This window comes from Gorilla gorilla, chromosome 12, assembly GCF_029281585.2.
Source record: "Gorilla gorilla gorilla isolate KB3781 chromosome 12, NHGRI_mGorGor1-v2.1_pri, whole genome shotgun sequence".
NCBI classification, from domain to species: domain Eukaryota; kingdom Metazoa; phylum Chordata; class Mammalia; order Primates; family Hominidae; genus Gorilla; species Gorilla gorilla.
The window spans coordinates 115,831,157-115,852,792 of record NC_073236.2 but is presented as its reverse complement, the minus strand read 5'-3'; the positions used below and the strand labels follow the sequence as shown (position 1 = coordinate 115,852,792).

Below are 21,636 nucleotides of genomic sequence, written 5' to 3'. Positions count from 1 at the left end.
TTGAGCGTCAGCTGATCGGGCCTCAGTAATCCCCGCTGCGACGCCCTTCCGGACTCCCACCTCAACCCCGCCGCGGCGGCCCCAGTCCGCGTGCCACCCTTCCAGTTCACTCTTTATTTCCTCATATCAGCTTTAAACGGCTCTGGAGGAAGCACAGGGTTTCTTGGCCTGTCTATTGTGAATCTTCTCCAGGTTTGCTCTGGAAAGGCCTGGGGTGGCCGCGTCCTGTCCTGCCCCATCCTCCTTCACTGGGGCAGTTCCAGGACGATCTTGCCTATGTTCTTGTTGGCCTCCATGTACTTATGGGCCTCCTGGATTTCGGTCACTGGGTAGATTCTGTCCAGAACCGGCAGCAGACGTTGGGGGCCCTCCGTGGAGAAGTGAGGCAGAATTTGCTCCGTGAAAGCATTAACCAGCATTTGCTTGTACTAAGACAAGGGAAAGGAGATCATCAGTCTGGGGAGAGAGCCTCACCCTGCCCTCCTCATCCTCCTCAGCCTTCTTGCTCTCTCTGAAGCCACGTATCTGAAAAAGCACACAGGGACACTTAACCCCTCACTTCCTAGCATGTGTGTGAAATACCCTTGAAGGAGTCATGTGCCATCTCAGAATATGTCTGATAGGTATATTGTTTATTTTGAGGTGAAAGCATTGGAGAAATTGTAGTTTCAGAAAAGGCTAGCTGACCTGTCTCTTCTTGCATGTAGCAAGTCATAAAGATTCCTCTGGGAGGGGTACCCTCCCCATACTAGGGCAAAAAGCCCTTATCACCAGAGACTGGAAACGGGGCTGCAATGGAACTGAATAAATACACTTAAGGAAGTAACCCTTATCTTCCACTAGTTTTACACCCCCCACCCCCATGTATCTCCTAGTGACTTCCCTAGAAATTTACTATCCCTAAGATTTTGTCTTATTTCTTCTCAAATTTATTGTTCTTTGTCTAAAAATTACGAAAGCATCTTACTTTGGCCGAATCACTTGAGCCTGGGAGTTTGAGATCAGCCTGGGCAACATGGTGAAAACCTGTCTCTATAAAAAATACAAGCCAGGCATGGTGGTATGCCTTCAGTCTTAGCTACCCAGGAGGCTGATTGTGCCATTGCACTCCAGCCTGGGTGACAGAGTAAGACCCTGTCTCCATAAAAAAAAAAAAAAAAAAAAAAAAAAAAAAGTACATGCTTTTCTCCTGTCAATCTGCTGGTATCAATTTGGTTTCTAGAGCCAGCCGAAGAGACCACATAGGAGCTAAAGGGGGGTTACAGGTGATCTCTGGCTCCCTTGTACCTCCAAATGTGTAACTTCTGTTCTGTACCAGATAAAGACTGAAGCCTGGAGTAAAATGTTAGTGTCACCGACAGCCTAAGAATTGTTTTTAAATAAAGTGTCTTTACCCAGGAGGCAGCCACAGATAGGACTCATATAGGCTTAGTGCAAAAAGGATGCTTAAGCTCTCCTGTCCCTCAGCTGGTGCAAAACCCTATGGTGGAAACATTCCAAAAGCTGGCACCTGCTAGACTGCCAGATGGAATATTTCAGGAGCATATAATCTTTTTTTTTTTTTTTTTTTTTGAGATGAGGTTTTGCTATGTTTCCCAGGCTGGGGTACAGTGGCTATGCACAGGTGCAATCATAGCTCACTGCAGTCTTGAAACTCCTGGGCTCAAGCAGTCCTCTGCCTCAGCCTTCCAAGTAGCTGGGACTACAAGCAAGTGCCACTGTGCCCGGCATGGAACCTATAATCTGTTGAAGGCCAAGGCTTACTTATTTTTTTACTCACCTAAGAGACTTTCTAGCACACTGAGATGAATTCTGCCTTTGAAAACAAAGTCTTGGAACTACTCGAAATACTTCCTAATACAGTCAGTGCTTTCTTCATTCTGTTAGAATGTTCAGATAACCTGTGAAGTATCAGCTACACTTCTTTTCATGATACTGAAGCTTCTATCAACCAATCTGAATCAGTTCTCTGAAATCGGGTTCCCTCTTTATCTTCGGAGGGGGAGGTTTCTTCATAGAAACTAACCTCCCTAATCTAAGGTAGAGCTTCCTTTCTCGGGGTAATGTAAATGAACCACACTTTTCTGGGTTAAATCACGTTTTCTTTTCATTAATCACTCACCTTATTGTCCCTAGATCTCAGCAAACTGGTGATCAGACTTCCTCGCTTAAAAAGTAGCTTTGAAAACAGGGGCCCATTGATGTCACCTCCTCCCATCAGACCATAGAGAACCCATCGACCATCAAGAGCCAGGCAGTTGACATTCTTCTCCCAGTAGGATCCGCCTATGCAGTCTAGAATAAGATTAACTCCAGCACCTTCCATAGGAAACAGATTTGTGATGCTAGTCAGCTTGGTGCAAAATAAGATACGATGGTATATTTGGGGATTATGGATATAAATACAGATGCAGGTGGTAAATCTATAGGTTGGAATTAGAAACACTGCTTGAAGAACTGTTGTAAATGGAGTTTAGATAGTGGAACTCTATGATAGCATGTGTGAAGTTCACCATTTATGAGGCCTAGCTACAGCAAGAGGGAAATGGGGCACCATGACCTAGCGTCTCCTCTCATGCCAAAATAAGTACAGTCCCACTGACACCCAGGCACGATTGAGAACAGAATATAGGAGGTCCAACCTAGGCTAGTTGTTCACATAGAAGTTAGGAAGTGTCTGCACTAGGTTATTGGAATCATAGGCTTTCTAACTTTGGTTTCATCTCTCCTTTTCTACTCACATGAAAAATGGAGGCCAGGCATGGTGGCTCATGCCTGTAATCCCAATACTTTGGGAGGCTGAGGCAGGTGGATCACCTGAGGTCAGGAGTTCGAGACCAGCCTGGCCAACATAGTGAAACCCCGTCTCTACTAAAAATACAAAAATTAGCTGGGCGTGGTGGTGCGCCTTTGATCTCAGCTACTCAGGAGGCTAAGGCTGGAGAATCGCTTGAACCTGGGAGGCGGAGGTTGCAGTGAGCCGAGATCAAGCCACTGCACGCCATCCTCAGTGACAGAGCGAGACTCTATCTCAAAAAAAAAAAAAGAAAGAAAAACGGAAAGGGATGAGCCAAAAATAGACACGTCTGGCTTTGGAATACAGAGGTGTGCACATCTACTTACTCATTTAGGGTGCTACCACCCAACCCTACCATGGCTGGCTCCAAACTGGTCTCTGCCTCCAAGCCTCCTGTTAACTAAGTGTGGAATGGCTGGTTGGGAAGAAAAGGTGCTGGATAATTCCAGACCAAGTCTGCATGGTCTAAAGTGTGGATGAATCTTATCTCTTGCAAGAATGCACATGGAAACCATCTTAGATCTAAATATGACTGCCTGTCTCCAGTGGTCAAATACCATAGTACTAGAATTTGGCCAGGGCAGCTGTTGTGAACTTAGCAGAGGTAAGACTGATACACAGCATTGGCAACTTTGAGACTGGTGGGGCTTTTATTTAATCATCTCTTAAATTCCTGCTGAACTGTAGAAGCAGTTGTTTACCTTTGGTGAATTTCAGCGTTGCTTCAGAGAAATCCTCTTCTTTGTAATTGAATCCAGCAGCTGCTCCAAGCTTTTCTGCCATTTGAAGCTTCTTCTGGGAGCCAGCTGTGACCAGAGGAATAGCTCCAGCCATCCGGGTGAGTTGGATAGCAGCTGTGCCCACACCACTCAATCCTGCATGGATTAGCACATAGTCTCCAGCCTGAACATTTCCTGTGACAGAAAGTACAGAGTTCTCTTTACTTTGCAACTGCTACACATTCCCCACACAGGCATATTCTATCAAGATCACCTGGCCGTTGCACCAAATGCCAAATCAATCTTTTGCTTTTCCTTTTTTATTTGGTGGGGTGGGGGTGGGCTGGTGGGGGTGGGACGCTGTCACTCAAATACAAACCATCTTGTTCTTTGGAGAAAGACAAAGAGCATATTGACAGACCTTTTCTGTCTTATTGCCTCTGGCTAAAGTGGAAAACAGCCTTTTGAAACAGGGCTATAAGCAGCCACATCCATAATCTCTATTTTACCTATAACACCAAAATGCACATCTCTGACCTACACCTGAATAAGTAAGAACAACTACCATTCCCATGGTCACGACCGAAAGCCAGTCCTTCTAGAGTCTGAAACTGGCCTCCAGCTGGTCTTCCTGATCCAGGCAACACACAGCCACCAGGCTCCTCTTCCTAAGATGGCACTTGCATTATGTTACTTCCTCCTCAAAATGTAAAGTGCTTCTCCATTGGCTTTTGCATTGAGTCCAGACAGCTTGATATTCAACGACACCATGATCTGGCTCCAGCCTCATTTTTCACAAATCACAATAGTCATCCTTCACTACTGAGTGCAGTGGCTGGTCTCACCTTGATGCTCTTTTTTTTTTTTTTTTTTTGAGACGGAGTCTCGCTGTCACCCAGACTGGAGTGCAGTGGCGCAATCTTGGCTCACTGCAAGCTCTGCCCCACCCCCACTGGGTTCATGCCATTCTCTTGCCTCAGCCTCCCAAGTAGCTGGGACTACAGGTGCCCACCACCACGCCCAGCTAATTTTTTGTATTTTTAGTAGAGATGAAGTTTCACCATGTTAGCCAGGATGGTCTCGATCTCCTGACCTCATGATCCACCCACCTCAGCCGCCCAAAGTGCTGGGATTACAGGCATGAGCCACCATGCCCAGCCTACTCTTTCTTTTTCTTTGAGACAGAGTCTCACTCTACCGCCCAGGCTGGAGTGCAGTGGCATGATCATGGCTCACTGCAGCCTTGACCTTCCTGGGCTCAGGTGATCCTCCCAACTCAGCCTCCTGAGTAACTGAGACAACAGGCATGCACCATCATGCCTGGTTAATTTTTGTATTTGTTGTAGAAACAGGGTTTTGCCATGTTGCCCAGGCTGGTCTCGAACTCCTGGGCTCGTGATCTGTCTTCCAAAGTGCTACGATTATAGGTGTGAGCCACCTTGCCTGGCTGATACTCTTTCTTAGGCCACCTTGGCATGCCTTATGTCCTTCACAAGTCTACCCACCCTTCAAAGCCTTCCAAAAAGCCTTCTGACTACCCTTGTCCACACCATCTTTACCCATCTCCAGCTTCTATCGTGGTTAGACAGGGCTATCCTTCTAAACTCTATGGTCATCTGATCTTATGCATATGTTGCCTTCTCAGTTACACTGCACTGTCTAAAGGCAAGGACCAAGTCTTCTTAGATTCCCTTATGTGAGTTATTGACTGGCCTATGTGGGATTGAGGAGGAATAAATGAGTCAATTGGTCCCTTCTGTTGCACTGGGACCCCAGAGAGAAGCTCAGTATGATTCTGAGAAGCTGGGACTGCTGCTGGGCGTCCGGTGTTAACATGTACATAGGCCTCCTATCTAGTGTTATCCAGACCCTCTATCTGCTAACCATGATTCTCAGCCTCAACATTAAACCCTTCTAACATGGTTTGAGGACCTGACAATACAGATGATACAGGAAGGCCTGGGAGTGCCCTGGGGGATTGCTGGGATTCAAGTTGGCTGATTTATGAAGGTGTTGAGCCACATTGTGTGGAGTGAGCATGGAGGCCTCCTCACCCACAAGATGTAACAGCTGGAAGGCGGTGAGCCAGGCCTCTGGGATGGCTGCAGCCTGGGTCAGGGTCAATCCCTCTGGGATAGGCATGAGGAGCCCTTCGGGGACAGTAACGTACTGAGCCTGGCCCCCACCGGGGAGCAGAGCCATGGCTGTGTCCCCGATCTTCCAGTGTCCCTGGCAGCCAGGCCCCAGCTCTGCCACATGTCCAGATGCCTCAAGTCCCAAAATGTTGCTGGCTCCTGGAGGTGGGTCATACTGGCCTTGTCTCTGCAGAGAAAGAAGTGCACTAAGTGGTGAGCATGATCAGAAATCTGTATGTCACCACCCCTGGCCCCCCTTCCAATATCCCCTCTTTTGTTTTTCAAAAATAAATTTCAGGATGAAGTCAGGTTTTTGTAAGTAAGGAGAAGAAAAAGGAGAGGCCATTAGTTTTATGCAAATAAACTGGAGGTCACATGATCAGTGGATGTTATAACTGGTAGAGTCCTTAGCTATTTACCTCATCTGAACCCCTTGCTTCACAGATGGAGAAACTGAGTCCCAGACGGGAAATAATAGTAGTGGGATTAGGAACCTTGACGATGGTTCCCATGCATCAAGCGCTAGGCTCTGTGCTCACTCACCCCAGTCCTCAGAAGCTGTAGAGCAGAGGGACTTAACCAGGAGTGTGTGGCAGAACCACCTCAGGAGTATTTCAAAGTACACGTGCCTGGGCCCCCATCACGTTTCTTTTGTGCCCCGGGGGATTCTGATGCACATTTCTGAATGACCCCAACCAATGCAGCTGGCCCAGGTCAGTAAATCAGTAGCAGACAGAAGAAAATTCTTAAGAGTACTGCCCGCTGTCAGCTCTGGGACTCTCAGAGTGGAAAGAGTTAAGAGGTCTTTGGAGCCACAAAGACCTCAGCTTGAATCCCAGCTCTTCTGATTGCTAGTGTCACGGCCTTGGGCGTACTGCTTAACCTCGCTGAACTTCAGTTTCCTTATCTGTAGAATTAAGATGGTGAACAGGGTAGCCTGGGGAGTAAGTGTGCCCACACCCCACAACAATGTTAGTTCCGCCCTCATCTGGAGGCCTGAGTGGCTATGGATTAGCTCGGGGTGGATTCTGCTTTGCAAGTACTCCCCCTTGTTTTGCATGAACAAAGAGGGCGCCCTGGGTTTAGGTCTGGGAAGCCCCAGCGCAGCTGCCTGGTGGGTGTGGAGCGGTGCACGCCTTCGCGTCTGGTCAATGTCCACTGAGTGCTGTTGAGAGGGAGGCTCTGGAGTCCCGCCCGCCCCGGCGCGGCTGAGCCCTGGGTACCTGCATTAAGTCCGCCCGGTTCAGGGCGCTGGCCGCCACCTTCAGGAGGACTTCACCCTCCCCCGGGCTCGGCTTGGCCACCTCCTTCACGTAGAGGTTTTCCGGTCCTCCCGGCTTGTCAAAGTGCACGGCTAACATATTGTCTGAGGACGCAGGGCAGGGCAGGGCAGGGCAGGGCAGGACAGGGCAGGGCAGGACAGGACAGGACAGGGCAGGGCAGGGCAGGGCAGGGCAGGGCAGGGCAGGGCAGGGCAGGGCAGGACAGGGCAGGGGCCGCTGTATCCTCGCGGAGCAGCCCAGCCTCAGGCTGGCACCGCAGCGCCCCCTGTCGGCCAGCGCCTCGCTGCCCTGGTCTGCCGCGGACCCGACCTCCGCCCGGAGCTCCTGCCTGGGAAGTCCTCGGCCGCCTCCAGACCGATCCCACCCGGAACACAGATGGGAACGGCGGGAAGTGGGATGGCGGTACAGGGCTGGATGCGGCAGAGCAGGACAACGCCGAAGAGGATCAGGCAAATCACACTCCCTCTGAGTTGGAAGCCCCCAGCCCGACCCGGGTCCCCGGCGCCCGTATGAGTTACTTACTCCTGGCCCGGCTCCCCTCCCATGCACCAGGCGGCGCCGAGCGGTTCTGGCTCCTGCGGGTCCCGGTGACAAAGCCCGAGCCCCAGAGCCCCAGGACTGCCTCTGCCTCCACCGGAATGGAGGGCTGGACTTGGGGTAGCCGGAGGGGTGGGGCTAAGCAGAACCACCCTCCCCCTCTTTCCTTTCCTCCTTCCCCCTTTAAAACGCAAAGTTAGAAGCAAGCAAATCAGATTTTCTTGTCCTTTTAGCCTCTGGAAAAGAGTCTTTCTCTCAGCTTGACAGAAAGTGCGATTCTAGCTCTCACTGCAAAGAGAGGAAACTTTCTTCTCTCTAGGGAACGAGACCCAACCTCTTGGCGGGCGGATTGGTCCATTTTCCAGGCATGGCCAGGCTTTTGGCACATTTATGTAACAGGCTGGCATCCCGCCCATCTTGAGCATGGGTGGGCAAGCTGGGTACTGCTAAGAGAAGAGAAAGGAGCCGTTGGGAGTGGGGGTGGGGAAGGAAGGCAAAACGGAGTCCTGGGATCTTTATCACTCCCCTCCTCCTGACAGTCCTGGGGGAGAGGTTCAGCCCCAGGAGAAGGATGCTGGCGATTGGGTAAAAGCTGTATCCGTAAGCTACGTGAAGGTTTCTCAACCTCGGTGCTATTGACATTTTGGACTAGCTAGTTCGTTATTGTAGGAGATCGTCCTGTGCATTGTAGGATGTTTAGCAGCATCCCTGGCCTCCTCCCACTACATATCCATAGCACTCCTTGTAAATTCCTGTTTTAGTAAGAACGTCCCATCCTTGACATCTGATCACCCTCAATATCTCATCCTCCACCATCCCCCAAGTGATATCCGACCACCCTGGCCTGTCTTCAGTGAGAATCCTGTTAGGTCAGTTTAGATAGAATCCCCCTTACCCCTGATGCCTCTTACTAATTTTCCATCCACTGACCCCCTACACTGCTCCTTGGCTATACATTCCCACTTGTCCATGATGCATTCAGAGTTGATCCCAACCTGTCTCGTCCACTGCAAGAACTCATTGCAGTGGTCCCTAAACCTGTAGCGATGGTGCTAAATAAAGTCTTCCTTAATGTGCTTTAAGAAGTATCATTGAGACACACCTTGGTGGAGAACAAGAAAGCTCAGCTGCTGCTCCCTCTCCCTCTCCCTCTCCCTCTCCCTCTCCCTCTCCCTCTCCTCTCCCTCTGTTTCCACGGTCTCCCTCTGATGCCCAGCCGAAGCTGGACGGTACTGCTGCCATCTCAGCTCACTGCAACCTCCCTGCCTGATTCTCCTGCCTCAGCCTGCCGAGTGCCTGCGATTGCAGGTGCGCGCCGCCCCGCCTGACTGGTTTTCGTATTTTTTTGGTGGAGACGGGGTTTCGCTGTGTTGGCCGGGCTGGTCGCCAGCTCCTAACCGCGAGTGATCGGCCAGCCTCGGCCTCCCGAGGTGCCGGGATTGCAGACGGAGTCTCGTTCACTCGGTGCTCAATGGTGCCCAGGCTGGAGTGCAGTGGCGTGATCTCGGCCCGCTACAACCACCTCCCAGCCGCCTGCCTTGGCCTCCCAAAGTGCCGAGATTGCAGCCTCTGCCCGGCTGCTGCCCCGTCTGGGAAGTGAGGAGCGTCTCCGCCTGGCCGCCCATCGTCCGGGATGTGTGGAGCCCTTCTGCCTGGCTGCCCAGTCTGGAAAGTGAGGAGCGTCTCTGCCCGGCCGCCTTCCCATCTAGGAAACAAGGAGCGCCTCTTCCCGGCCGCCATCACATCTGGGAAGTGAGGAGCGTCTCTGCCTGGCCGCCCATCGTCTGAGATGTGGGGAGCACCTCTGCCCTGCCGCCCAGTCCGGGATGTGAGGAGCGTCTCTGCCCGGCCGCCCCGTCTGAGAAGTGGGGAGCCCCTCCGCCCGGCAGCCGCCCCGCCTGAGAAGTGAGGAGCCCCTCCGCCCAGCAGCCACCCCGTCTGGGAAGTGAGGAGCATCTCTGCCTGGCAGCCACCTCGTCCGGGAGGGAGGTGGGGGGGTCAGCCCCCCGCCCGGCCAGCCGCCCCGTCCGGGAGGGAGGTGGGGGGGTTAGCCCACCGCCCGGCCTGCTGCCCTGTCCGGGAGGGAGGTGGGGGTTCGGCCCCCCGCCTGGCCGGCCACCCGGTCCGAGAGGTGAGGGGCGCCTCTGCCCGGCCGCCCCTACTGGGAAGTGAGGAGCCCCTCTGCCCGGCCAGCCGCTCCGTCCGGGAGGGAGGTGGGGGGGCCAGCCCCCCGCCCGGGCAGCCACCCCATCCGGGAGGGAGGTGGGGGGGTTAGCCCCCCGCCTGGCCAGCTGCCCCGTCCGGGAGGTGAGGGGCACCTCTGCCCGGCCGCCCCTACTGGGAAGTGAGGAGCCCCCCTGCCCGGCCAGCCGCCCCGTCCGGGAGGGAGGTGGGGGGGTCAGCCCACCGCCCAGCCTGCCGCCCTGTCCGGGAGGGAGGTGGGGGTTCGGCCCCCCGCCTGGCCAGCCGCCCCATCCGGGAGGTGAGGGGCGCCTCTGCCCGGCCGCCCCTACTGGGAAGTGAGGAGCCCCTCTGCCCGGCCAGCCGCCCCGTCCAGGAGGGAGGTGGGGGGGGTCAGCCCCCTGCCCGGCCAGCCGCCCCGTCCGGGAGGTGAGGGGCACGTCTGCCCGGCCGCCCCTACGGGGAAGTGAGGAGCCCCTCTGCCCGGCCACCACCCCATCTTGGAGGTGTACCCAGCAGCTCATTGAGAACGGGCCATGATGACAATGGCGGTTTTGTGGAATGGAAAGGGGGGAAAGGTGGGGAAAAGATTGAGAAATCGGATGGTTGCCGTGTCCGTGTAGAAAGAGGTAGACATGGGAGACTTTTCATTTTGTTCTGTACTAAGAAAAAAATCTTCTGCCTTGGGATCCTGTTGATCTGTGACCCTACCCACAACCATGTGCTCTCTGAAACATGTGCTGTATCCACTCAGGGTTGAATGGATTAAGGGCGGTGCAAGATGTGCTTTGTTAAACAGATGCTTGAAGGCAGCATGCTCGTTAAGAGCCATCACCACTCCCTAATCTCAAGTACCCAGGGACACAAACACTGCGGAAGGCCGCAGGGTCCTCTGCCTAGGAAAACCAGAGAACTTTGTTCACTTGCTTATCTGCTGACCTTCCCTCCACTACTGTCCTGTAACCCTGCCAAATCCCCCTCTGCGAGAAACACCCAAGAATGATCAATAAAAAAAAAAAAAAAAAAGAAGTATCATTGAATAATTATTTCTTTAACACAGCAGAGCAAAAGCCTATAGAGATGGAAATAATAAAATGATGGGACTTAAGGAAAAATTCAGGAGACCCTGCTATGAGAATAATAGGAATTTTAGGCCGGGCGCGGTGGCTCACACTTGTAATCCCAGCACTTTGGGAGGCCGAGGCGGGCGGATCACGAGGTCAGGAGATCGAGACCATCCTGGCTAACACGGTGAAACCCCGTCTGTACTAAAAATACAAAAAATTAGCCGGGCGTGGTGGCGGGCGCCTGTAGTCCCAGCTATTCGGGAGGCTGAGGCAGGAGAATGGCGTGAACCCAGGAAGGGGAGATTGCAGTGAGCCGAGATCGCACCACTGCACTCCAGCCTGGAAGACAGAGTGAGATTCCGTCTCAAAAGAAAAAAAAAAAAAAGGGAATTTTAGAAGGAGGAAGAGGAATGGATGAAGAAGATTCAATAGTTAACCAAATAAAAGAATAGTTTTCCTAAATTCTACCAGATTATACAGATTGAAAACATTCACTAAAGGATGGATTCATAAGAACAAAAATGCATGCCTATATTTTATAAAATTTCAGGTTCTAACAAGTGTGGAAAGAATAAGTTACAATTGGTTAAAAAACAAAAATGGCTTCCTTCTCTCCCTCCCTCCCTCCTTCCTTCCCTCGTTCCCCATCCCCTCTTTCTCTCTCTCTCCTTTTTGTAGTGTAGGGGTCTCATTATGTTGCCCAGGCTGGTCTCAAACTCCTGGACTCAAGCAATCCTCCTGCCTCAGCCTCCCAAAGTGCTAGGATTACAAGTATGAGCCACTGTGCCCAGCAAGTTTCTATCTGCAATCTGGAAGCTAGAAGAGAGTAGACTAGCCTCTATTGACTAGAAGAAAAGCACTGTAACTCAATATACCCCATTAAGATATAATTCACTTGTTAGGGCAAAAAACATGTCTGAGGATGTGTTCAGAGACACATCATCCGGATATGCATCTGTCCAAAATTGAGGAAAGGTTTGAACCAAATAAATATCCTAGAACAGAGACAGATGGAAAGGAAATAGTTGTAAATAACAAACTTTGCAAAAATCTACACTAAAACTGATTGGATTAAGAAAATGGAATGGATTAAGATAGATGAGGAATGTGTAATGTAAGTGCTAAATAAGAACTTTTAAGATGCAAGGAGTTACTTTAAAAAAAATCTAATAATACCAACCACTAAGTATACTAAAGTATCCCAGTAAAACTAGTACTTGAAAGTGCCTAAGATTTTATCTTAGTGAGCCCTTGGTCGATGTCATCTTGCAGTGTGTAATAAGAAATATATATTTTTGGTCTTTGTCCTGGGTTCCTGCAATAGCACTCCTAAAACCTTTGTTATTTGCTGAATAAGCATCTCTTTCTTTCTTTTGTTTTTAACTAGATATACGGTCTTGCTACGTTGCCCAGGCTGGTCATGAACTCCTGGACTCAAGCAATTCTCCCACCTCAGCCTGTAAAGTACTGAAATTGTAGGCATGAGCCACTCTGCCTGGCCAATAAGTATCTTTTATTATATTTTGTTCTCCTGCAGAGCTCCTAAAACCCTTGGAATTTCGTATGTGATAGAAGTGACTTTTTATATTAATAACAAACCCTTATAAGCACACTCGAGTTTATGCTAATAAAGTGACTTAGGGTGGGGGCCCTAGATAGCTTCAGGATGAGCTGGTCACCAGAAAGACCCTGGGAAGGGGAAGCAGGGACTGGAGATTACACGCTGTAAGAATTCTTTTTTGTTGTTGTTGTTGAAACTGAGTCTCACTCTGTTGCCCAGGCTGGAGTGCAGTAGCCTGACCTCAGTTCACTGCAACCTCCACCTCCTAGGTTCAAGCGATTCTCCTGCCTCAGCCTCCCAAGTAGCTGGGACTACAGGTGTGAGCCACCACACCAGGGTAATTTTTTTTTTTTTGGAGACAGAGTCTCACTCTGTCACCCAGGCGATCTCGGCTCCCTGCAAGCCTCTCAAGTAGCTGGGACTATAGATGCACGCTGCCACGCCCAGCTAATTTTTTGTATTTTAGTAGAGACAGGGTTTCACCAGCCCAGGGTTTTGCAACAGTCCAGGCTGGTCGCAAACTCCTGAGCTTAGGCAATCCACCTGCCTCGGCCTTCCAAAGTGCTGGGATTACAGGTGTGAGCCACTGGGTCCGGCCAATTTTTGTGGTTTTAGTAGAAATGGGATTTCTCCATGTTGGCCAGGCTGGTCTCGAACTCCTTACCTCAGGTTATCCATTTGCCTAGGCCTCCAAAAGTGCTGGGATTAGAGGTGTGAGCCACTGCGCCTGGCCCTAAAAACTCTTGAACAAAGAAATGTGGTGAGCTTCCCAGCTGGTGAACACATCCACCATGGGAAGATGGTGTGGTGTACCCCAACTCAATGGGGACAGAGGCTCCTGCACTTGGGATCCTTCTGGACCACATTCTACATACCTCTTCACCTGGCTGTTCATCCCTTTATTATATATATATATATCTTTTTTTGAGGCAGAGTCTGGCTCTGTCGCCTAGGCTGGAATGCAGTGGGGTGATCTCGGCTCACTGCAATCTCTGTCTCCTGGGTTTACGTGATTCTCCTGCGTCAGCCTCCCAAGTAGCTGGGATTACAGGCATGCACCACCAAGCCCGGCTAATTTTTGCATTTTTAGTAGAGACAGGGTTTCGCCATGTTGGCCAGGCTGGTCTTGAACTTTTGGGCTCAAGAGATCCACCTGCTTCGGCCTTCCAAAGTGTTGCAATTACAGGCGTGAGCCACCGCGCCCAGCCTATAATATTCTTTATCATAAACTAGTAAACGTAAGTGTTTCCCTGAGTTTTATGAACCATTCTAGCAAATTATCAAATCCAAGAAGGGAGTCATGAGAATCCCTGATTTATACAGCCAGTTGGTCAGAAGTGTAGGAGGCTTGGATTTGCAGTTGGCATCTTTAATGGGGGCAACCTTGCAGGACTGAGCCCTTAATCTGTGGGATCTGACACTAACTCCAGGTAGAGAGTGTCAGAATTGAATTGTGGAACACCCAGCCTATGTCAGAGAATTGGTTGATGTGGGAATAAAACCTGCATATCTAGTGTCAGAAACGAAGTGTTCTGTGTGAGTGTAGAAACAGTGTGGTTCCCCAGATATGGGGAAATAGATTATATTTAGTAGAAATGTATCCAATTATGAAAGTTGGGAAATGGGCTGGGTGCTGTGGCTCATACCTATAATCCCAGCACTTTGGGAGGCTGAGAGGGGTGGATCACTTGAGGTCAGGAGTTCAAGACCAGCCTGGACAACATGATGAAACCCCATCTCTACTAAAAATGCAAAAATTAGCTGGGTGTGGTGGTGGGTGCCTGTAGTCCCAGCTTGTTCTTTATAAAAACCAGTAACATGAATGAAATGTATTGTGAGTTACAGCTGGGAAACAAGAAATAGCCAAGGTCTGAAAGACGGAATGAGAAAGGAGATACAACCACAGATATAGGAGTGATTAAAACAAAAATAAATTAAATTACATGAAATTCTACAGCAACAAGTAGTAAAATCTAGAAAAAAAAGGAAGATTTTTTAGCAAAATTACTCCATTCTACCCAATGGGTAGAGTATTTTCGCCTCATTCTGTTGATGTTGGGTTTGGCCCTGTCTCTTACTTTGGTCAATGATGAGTGAGAAAGGCATGGTCAGTTTCCATCAGTCCCCTTACCTTCCTGCCACCCACAGATAGCCTCTATTTCAGCTTGTCCCTGAGTGAGAAACACTCAGGGTAGCCCTGAATCCAACCTATTGTCTTAGGACCAGCCTAGCAGAGTCACAGCCGAGGAAGAAATAAACATTTGTTGTTGTAAGCTGTTGTTGTTTTAAGCTGTTAAGATTTGGGGATAGTTTATTTTTGCAGCAAAGGCTTGTTAATAAAGATAAAAATTTCTTTAAAAAATTAGCAAGGATACAAAATTAGCCAGGTGTGGTGGCGCATCCCTGTAATCCCAGCTACTCGGGAGGCTGAGGCAGGAGAATCACTCGAGGCAGAGGTTGTGGTGAGCCGAGATTGTGCCATTGCACTCCAGCCTGGGGAACGAGAGCAAAACTCCGTCTAAAAAAAAAGAAAAAAAAAAAAAAAAAACGCCGGGCGCAGTGACTCACGCCTGTAATCCCAGCACTTTGGGAGGCCAAGGCGGGCGGATCACGAGGTCAGGAGATGGAGACCATCCTGGCTAACATGGTGAAACCCCATCTCTACTAAAAATACAAAAAATTAGCTGGGGTGGTGGCTGGCGCATGTAGTCCCAGTTACTCGGGAGGTTGAAGCAGGAGAGTGGCGTGAACCCGGGAGGCAGAGCTTGCAGTGAGCCGAGATTGCGCCGCTGCACTCCAGCCTGGGCTACAGAGTGAGACTCCGTCTCAAAAACAAACAAACAAACAAACAAACAAACAAATTAGCAAGGACTGGCACGGTGGCTCAACCCTGTAATCCCAGCACTTTGAGAGGCCAAGGGGGGAGCAGAACAGTTGAGGTCAGGAGTTCAAGACCAGCCTGGCCAACATGGTGAAACCCCATCTCTACTAAAAATACAAAAATTAGCTGGACGTGGTGGTGCACACCTGTAGTCCCAGGTACCTGCGAGGCTGAGGCAGGAGGAGGTTGCAGTGAGCTGTGATTGCACCACTGCACTCCAGCATTGGTGACAGAGAGAGCCTCCCATCTCAAAAAAAAAAAAAAAATAGGAAATGGAGTTCAGTAACTTATATTCCCTATGATTATACAAAATCAATATTGGGAAGTCTATCAATACAACCCCAAAACATCAACAAATTAAAGGAGAAAACACCATATGAGCCAATCAATAGAGGCCAAAAAGGCATTGATTAAACCTAGAAGCCATTCATTATAAAACCTCCAAGCAAAATAAGGATAAAAGGAAAGTATTTATAGTAGACTTTTTTTAAAAGACAAGGTCTCATTCTGTTGCCCATGCTGGAGTGCAGTGTTGTGATCACAGCTCACTGCAGCCTTGATATGGGCTCAACTGAACCTCCCACCTCAGCCTCCTCAGTAGCTAGGACTACAGGCTTGAGCCACCACACCCAGATAGTTTTTGATTGTTTGTTTGTTTATTGTTTGTTTTGTAGATACAAGGTTATACCATGTTGCCCAAGCTGACATTATTATTTAACATTACTTCGGAAGTTTTAGTCAATACAATAAGATGAAAAACGAGGTAATTGATATAAATACTGGAAAAATGATAAAACAGCCTCCTTTTGTTGTTGATATGATTGTAGACTCAGAAAACACAAGAGATGCGCCGGGTGCCATGGCTCACGCCTGTAATCCCAGCACTTTAGGAGGCGGATCACGAGGTCAGGAGATCGAGACCATCCTGGCTAACACGGTGAAACCCCGTCTCTACTAAAAATACAAAAAATTAGCCGGGCGTGGTGGCGGGCGCCAGTAGTCCCAGCTACTTGGGAGGCTGAGGCAGGAGAATGGCCTGAACCCGGGAGGCAGAGCTTGCAGTGAGCCGAGATCGCCACTGCACTCCAGCCTGGGCAACAGAGTGAGACTCCGTCTCAAAACAAAAACAAAAACAAAAAACAAACAAACACAAAAAACCACAAGAGATGCTAATTTTAAAAATGAAGCAAACATTTTTATTTGAGATAATGAGATAATTTGTAAAAGCTGTCCAGATGCAAGCTACATACACCAGAATCAATAGCTTTATTCTACTTCAGTTAAGCAACTAGAAATATTAATAAAAATGGGGGAAATAACCCTTTTACCATAGCAGTACAAGTTGTAAAAGCATAAGGAATGTATTTAACAAGGAAGATACAAAAATTATATAATGAAGACTGTAAAACTATATCAAAGAACAGAAACAAGATCTGAACAAATGAAACAGTACCATGTTTTTAGATGAGAATACAGTACCCAAAATGTCAGTTTTACCAAAGTAGTATACAAATTCATTATAAATTTGGTTATAATGCCAACAGTATATTTTTTGATTGGATAAAATGGTGTTAGAGTGTATGTGGAAGAACAAATCCCCCCAAATGGCCAATAAATATATGAAAAAGAATAGTAGGGTTGGGAGTGTTGGCTCACATCTGTAATCTCAGCACTTTGGGAGGCCGAGGTGGGCAGATCACTTGAACTCAGGAGTTCAAGACCAGCCTGGGCAACATAGCAAAACCCCATCCCTACAAAAAATTAGCCAGGCGTGGTGGCATGTGCCTGTAGTTCCAGCTACTTGGGAGGCTGGGAGATGGAAAGATCACATGGGCCTGGCAGGCAGAGGTTGCATTGATCATACCACTGCACTCCAGCCTGGGTGACAGAGTAAGACTCTGTCTCAAAAAAAAAAAAAAAAAAAAAAAGGAATAGTAGTAGGAAAGACTTATATTACCAGATGTCAGAAAATAAATCAGCCAAGCATGGTGGCTCATGCCTGTAATCTCACCACTTTGGGAGGCCAAGGTGTGTGGATTATTTGAGGTCAGAAGTTCTAGACCAGCCTGGCCAACATGGTGAAACCCCATCTCTACTAAAAATACAAAAATTAGCTGGGCAGTGGTGGCATGTGCCTGTAATCCCAGCTATTTGGGAGGCTGGGGCAGGAGACTCACTGGAGCCTGGGAGGCAGAGGTTGCAGTAAGCCAAGATCGCGCCCTGCACTCCAGCCTGGGTGACAGAGTGAGACCCTGTCTCCAAAAAAAAAGAAAGAAAGAAAATAAATCATAGTGATAGTAACAATGACAGTATGAAACTTACTTCTAAGGAGTTTGTCCTGTAGAAATAAAACACACCAGTTATACAGATGTATGTACAGAGATGTTTATTGCAGCATTGATCATAGTAACAAAAATTTAGAAACAAAGTAGATCCCATCACTAAGGGAATGGCTGCATAAATTGTGAATTCTATGCATCCACTTGAAAAATGAACTAGAGCTATAGCAGTTGACATCAAGGGATTTCTGTGAAGTGTTTGTTTAATCAGAGTAAAATTATGGTAAAACAATGACAAAATACCCCCATACACATATACATGATTTTATGCACACACACACACACACACACACACACACACCATGTACAGAGGCTACCTGCCTCTGCCATCTTCCTGGCCACCCACCACCATGGCTCAGGGCTCAAGGCGTTTCTCCTTACTCCAGGTGGTAGTCTGCACACATTTTTATTCTGAAATAGGCAAAAAGCATGTCCCAAAACTATGTGTCCCCTCTCACTTTTTATTTTTATTTTTATTTTATTTTACTTTAAGTTCTGGATTACATGTGTTGAAGGTGCAGGTTTGTTACGTAGGTATACATGTGCCATGGTGGTTTACTACACCTATCAGCCTGTCATCTAGGCTTTAAGCCCCTCATGCATTAGGTGTTTGTCCTAATGCTCTCCCTCCCCTTGCCCCTAGCCCCCCAACAGGCCCCGGTGTGTGATGTTCCCCTCCGTGTGTCCGCGTGTTCTCATTGTTCAACTCCCACTTATGAGTGAGAACATGCGCTATTTGGTTTTCTGTTCCTGTGTTAGTTTGCTGAGGATGATGGTTTCCAGCTTCATCCATGTCCCTGCAAAGGACATGAACTCACTCTTTTTTATGGCTGCATAGTATTCCATGGTGTACATGTATCATATTTTCTTTATCCACTCTATCATTGATGGGCATTTGGGTTGGTTCGGTGTCTTTGCTATTGTAAACAGTGCTGCAATAAACATATGTGTGCATTTTTTTTTTTTGAGACAGAATCTTGCTGTGTCACCCAGGCTGAAGTGCAGTGGCATAATCTTGGCTCACTGCAACCTCCTCCTCCTGGGTTCAAGCGATTCTCCTGCCTTAGCCTCCCAAGTAGCTTGGACTACAGGGGCCCACGACCTAGCCTGGCTAATTTTTTTTGCATTTTTAATAGAGACGGGTTTCACTATATTGGCCAGGCTGGTCTTGAACTCCTGACCTTGTGATCTGCCCACCTCAGACTCCCAAAGTGCTGGGATTACAGTTATGAGCCACCGCTCCTGGCTGCATGTGTCTTTGTAGTGGAATGACTTATAAACCTTTGGGTATATACCCAGTAATGGGATTGCTGGGTCAAATGGTATTTCTGGTTCTAGATCCCTGAGGAATCACGACATACTTTTTTTTTTTTTTTTTTTTTTTTTTAAAGACAGGGTCTTGCTGTGTCACCCAGGCTGGAGTGCAGTGGCACCATCATAGCTTACTGCAGTGTTGACCTCTTGGATTCAAGTGATCCTCCTGCCCCAGCCTCCTGAATAACTGGGCCTTGGCCTCCCGAGTAGTCTCATGTGCCTGGGACTGCAGGCACACGCCACCACACCTGGCTACTTTTTAAAGTTTTGGTAGAGACAAGATTTTTCATGTTGCTCAGGCTGGTCTTCAACTCCTGGGCTTAAGTGATCTTCCTGCCTCCATCTACCAAAGTGCAGGGATTACAGGTGTGAGCCACTGTGCCTAGCCTCCTCTCACATTTTTAAGTTGATATCTAAAATTATTCACCTGAAATATAAATAGTTTAAAAGATAAGGATTTCTTTTTTCTTTTAATACTGACATTTTAAACTCTTAAAACAGGCTTCCCCCCCGCCCCCCCCCCAGAGAGACAGAGTCTTGTTCTGTTGCTGAGGCTGGAGTAAAATGTTGTGATCATAACTCACTGTAACCTCAAACTCCTGAACTCAAGGAATCCTACCACCTCAGTCTTCCTAGTAGCTAGGACTATAGGCACATGACACCATGCCTGGCTAATTTTTCTGTTTTTCGTAGAGACAGTCTCACTATGTTGCCTCAGCTGGTCTTGAACTCTTGGCCTCAAGGGATCCTCCTGCCTTGGCCTCTCTAAGTGCTGAGTTTACAGGCATGAGCCACTTTGCCCAGCCTACATCAGGTTTTTAAATATATCAATTGGGCTGGGTGCGGTGACTCACGCCTGTAATCCTGGCATTTTAGGAGGCCGAGGTGCGCAGATCACTTGAGTTCAGGAGTTGGAGACCAGCCTGGCCAACATGGTGAAACCCCATCTCTACTAAAAATACCGAAAAAATTAGCCTGGCATGGTGGCACACACTCATAGTCCCAGCTACTCCCAAGGGTGAGGCAGGAGAATCACTTGAACCTGGGATGCAGAGGTTGCAGTCAGCCAAGATTGCGCCACTGCACTCCAGCCTTATATTAGAGCAATTTGATATTTATTAATATAATCATCCACTAAGAAAGACCCAAACTCTTCTTTAACAGTTAAAAGTTTAACAACCGGAACAGCTCCAGTCTGCAGCTACCAGTGTGATCGACGCAGAAGACAGGTGATTTCTGCATTTCCGACTGAGGTACCTGATTCATCTCACTGGGACTGGTTGGACAGTGGGTGCAGCCCACGGAGGGGGAGCTGAAGCAGGGCAGGGCGTCACCTCACCCTGGAAGTGCAAGGGGTCAGGGGATTTCCCTTTCCTAGCCAAGGGAAGCCGTGACAGACTACCTGGAAAAATGGGACACTCCTGCCCAAATACTGCACTTTTCCCAAGGTCTTAGCCACCGGCAGACAAGGAGATTCTCTCCTGTGCCTGGCTCAGCGGGTTCCACACCCACGGAGCCTTGCTCACTGCTAGTGCAGCAGTCTGAGATCGAACTGCGAGGCGGCAGCCTGGCTGGGGGAGGGGCGTCCACTGTTGCTGAGGCATGAGTAGGTAAACAAAGCAGCCGGGAAGTTCGAACTGGGCAGAGCCCACTGCAGCTCAGTAAGGCCTACTGCCTCTAGATTCCGTCTCTGTGGCCAGGGCATAGCTGAACAAAAGGCAGCAGACAACTTTTGCAGACTTAAAGGTCCCTGTCTGACAGCTCTGAAGAGAGCATTGGTTCTCTCAGCATGGTGTTTGAGCTCTGAGAACGGACAGACTGCCTCCTCAAATGGGTCCCTGACCCCCATGTAGCCTAACTAGGAGATACCTCCCAGGAGGGGCTGACAGACACCTCATATAGGCACCTGCCTCTCTGGGACGAAGCTTCCAGAGGAAGGATCAGGAAGTAGTATTTGCTGTTCTGCAATATTTGCTGTTCTGCAGCCTCCGCTGGTGATACCCAGGAAAACAGGGTCTGGGGTGGACCTCCAGCAAACTCCAACCGACCTGCAGCTGAGGGACCTGACAGTTAGAAGGAAAACTGAAAAACAGAAAGGAATAGCATCAACATCACCAAAAAGGTCATCTACACCAAAACCCCATCTGTAGGTCACCCACATCAAAGACCAAAGGTAGATAAAACCACAAAGATGGGGAGAAACCAGAGCAGAAAAGCTGAAAATTCTAAAAATCAGAGTGCCCCTTCTCCTCCAAAGGATCGCAACTCCTCGCCAGCAAAGAAACAAAGCTGGATGGAGAATGACTTTGACGAGTTGACAGAAGTAGGCTTCAGAAGGTTGGTAAAAACTAACTTCTCCGAGCTAAAGGAGGATGTTTGAACCCATCGCAAGGAAGTAAAACCCTTGAAAAAAGATTAGACGAATGGCTAACTGGAATAAACAGTGTAGAGAATACCTTAAATGACCTGATGGAGCTGAAAACCATGGCACGAGAACTTCGTGATGCATGCACAACCTTCAATAGCTGATTCGATCAAGTGGAAGAAAGGGTATCAGTGATTGAAGATCAAGTTAATGAAATAAAGCAATAAGACAAGGTTACAGAAAAAAGAGTAAAAAGACAAGAACAAAGCCTCCAAGACAAATGGGACTATGTGAAAAGACCAAATCTATGTTTGATTGGTGTACCTGAAAGTGATGGGGAGAATGGAACCAACTTGGAAAACACTCTTCAGGATATTATCCAGGAGAACTTCCCCAACCTAGCAAGGCAGGCCAACATTCAAATTCAGAAAATACAGAGAACACCACAAAGATACTC

At 48.7% G+C, this 21,636-nt stretch overlaps 2 protein-coding genes across 9 annotated transcripts in view; one reads left to right on the top strand and one right to left on the bottom strand.

The window, feature by feature from the left end:
- Positions 1-99: 99 nt before the first annotated feature.
- TP53I3 (tumor protein p53 inducible protein 3) lies at positions 100-8,083 on the bottom strand. 6 transcript variants are annotated; one of them, XM_063696029.1, is made up of 6 exons: positions 7,457-8,083; positions 6,875-7,344; positions 5,571-5,838; positions 3,499-3,711; positions 2,123-2,319; positions 100-525 (listed from the first exon to the last, which is right to left on the bottom strand). In XM_063696029.1, exons 2-6 carry the CDS (start codon positions 7,010-7,012, stop codon positions 409-411), a joined length of 933 nt encoding a protein of 310 aa, XP_063552099.1. In that variant the 5' UTR covers positions 7,013-7,344; positions 7,457-8,083; the 3' UTR covers positions 100-408. The 6 variants fall into 6 exon arrangements, with proteins under 6 accessions (XP_063552099.1, XP_063552097.1, XP_030863871.3 ...); XM_063696027.1 differs by having other exon boundaries at positions 100-428; XM_031008011.3 differs by having other exon boundaries at positions 6,875-7,017.
- FAM228B (family with sequence similarity 228 member B) overlaps positions 3,558-21,636 on the top strand; it is a 92,822-nt gene continuing 74,743 nt past the window's right edge. For 2 of the 3 annotated variants that reach the window (XM_063696026.1, XM_055377573.1), the window contains exons 1-2: positions 3,558-3,635; positions 19,979-20,067. The gene's annotated coding sequence lies outside the window, so the exon portion shown is untranslated. Of the gene's footprint in view, positions 3,636-19,978; positions 20,068-21,636 lie in introns of those variants that run through there. The other variant, XM_055377565.1, reaches the window with a different exon arrangement.

What these genes read in the sequence shown, in the direction of transcription:
- TP53I3 (XM_004028917.5), bottom strand. Translation starts at nt 7,012, where the DNA reads ATGTTAGCCGTGCACTTTGACAAGCCGGGAGGACCGGAAAACCTCTAC. An exon ending in AACGCTGAAATTCACCAAAG is followed by an intron (nt 2,320 to 3,498) that starts GTAAACAACTGC and finishes TTCCTATGGAAG; the next exon opens with GTGCTGGAGTTAATCTTATT. An exon ending in TGAGATCTAGGGACAATAAG is followed by an intron (nt 429 to 2,122) that starts GTGAGTGATTAA and finishes CCCTTGTCTTAG; the next exon opens with TACAAGCAAATGCTGGTTAA.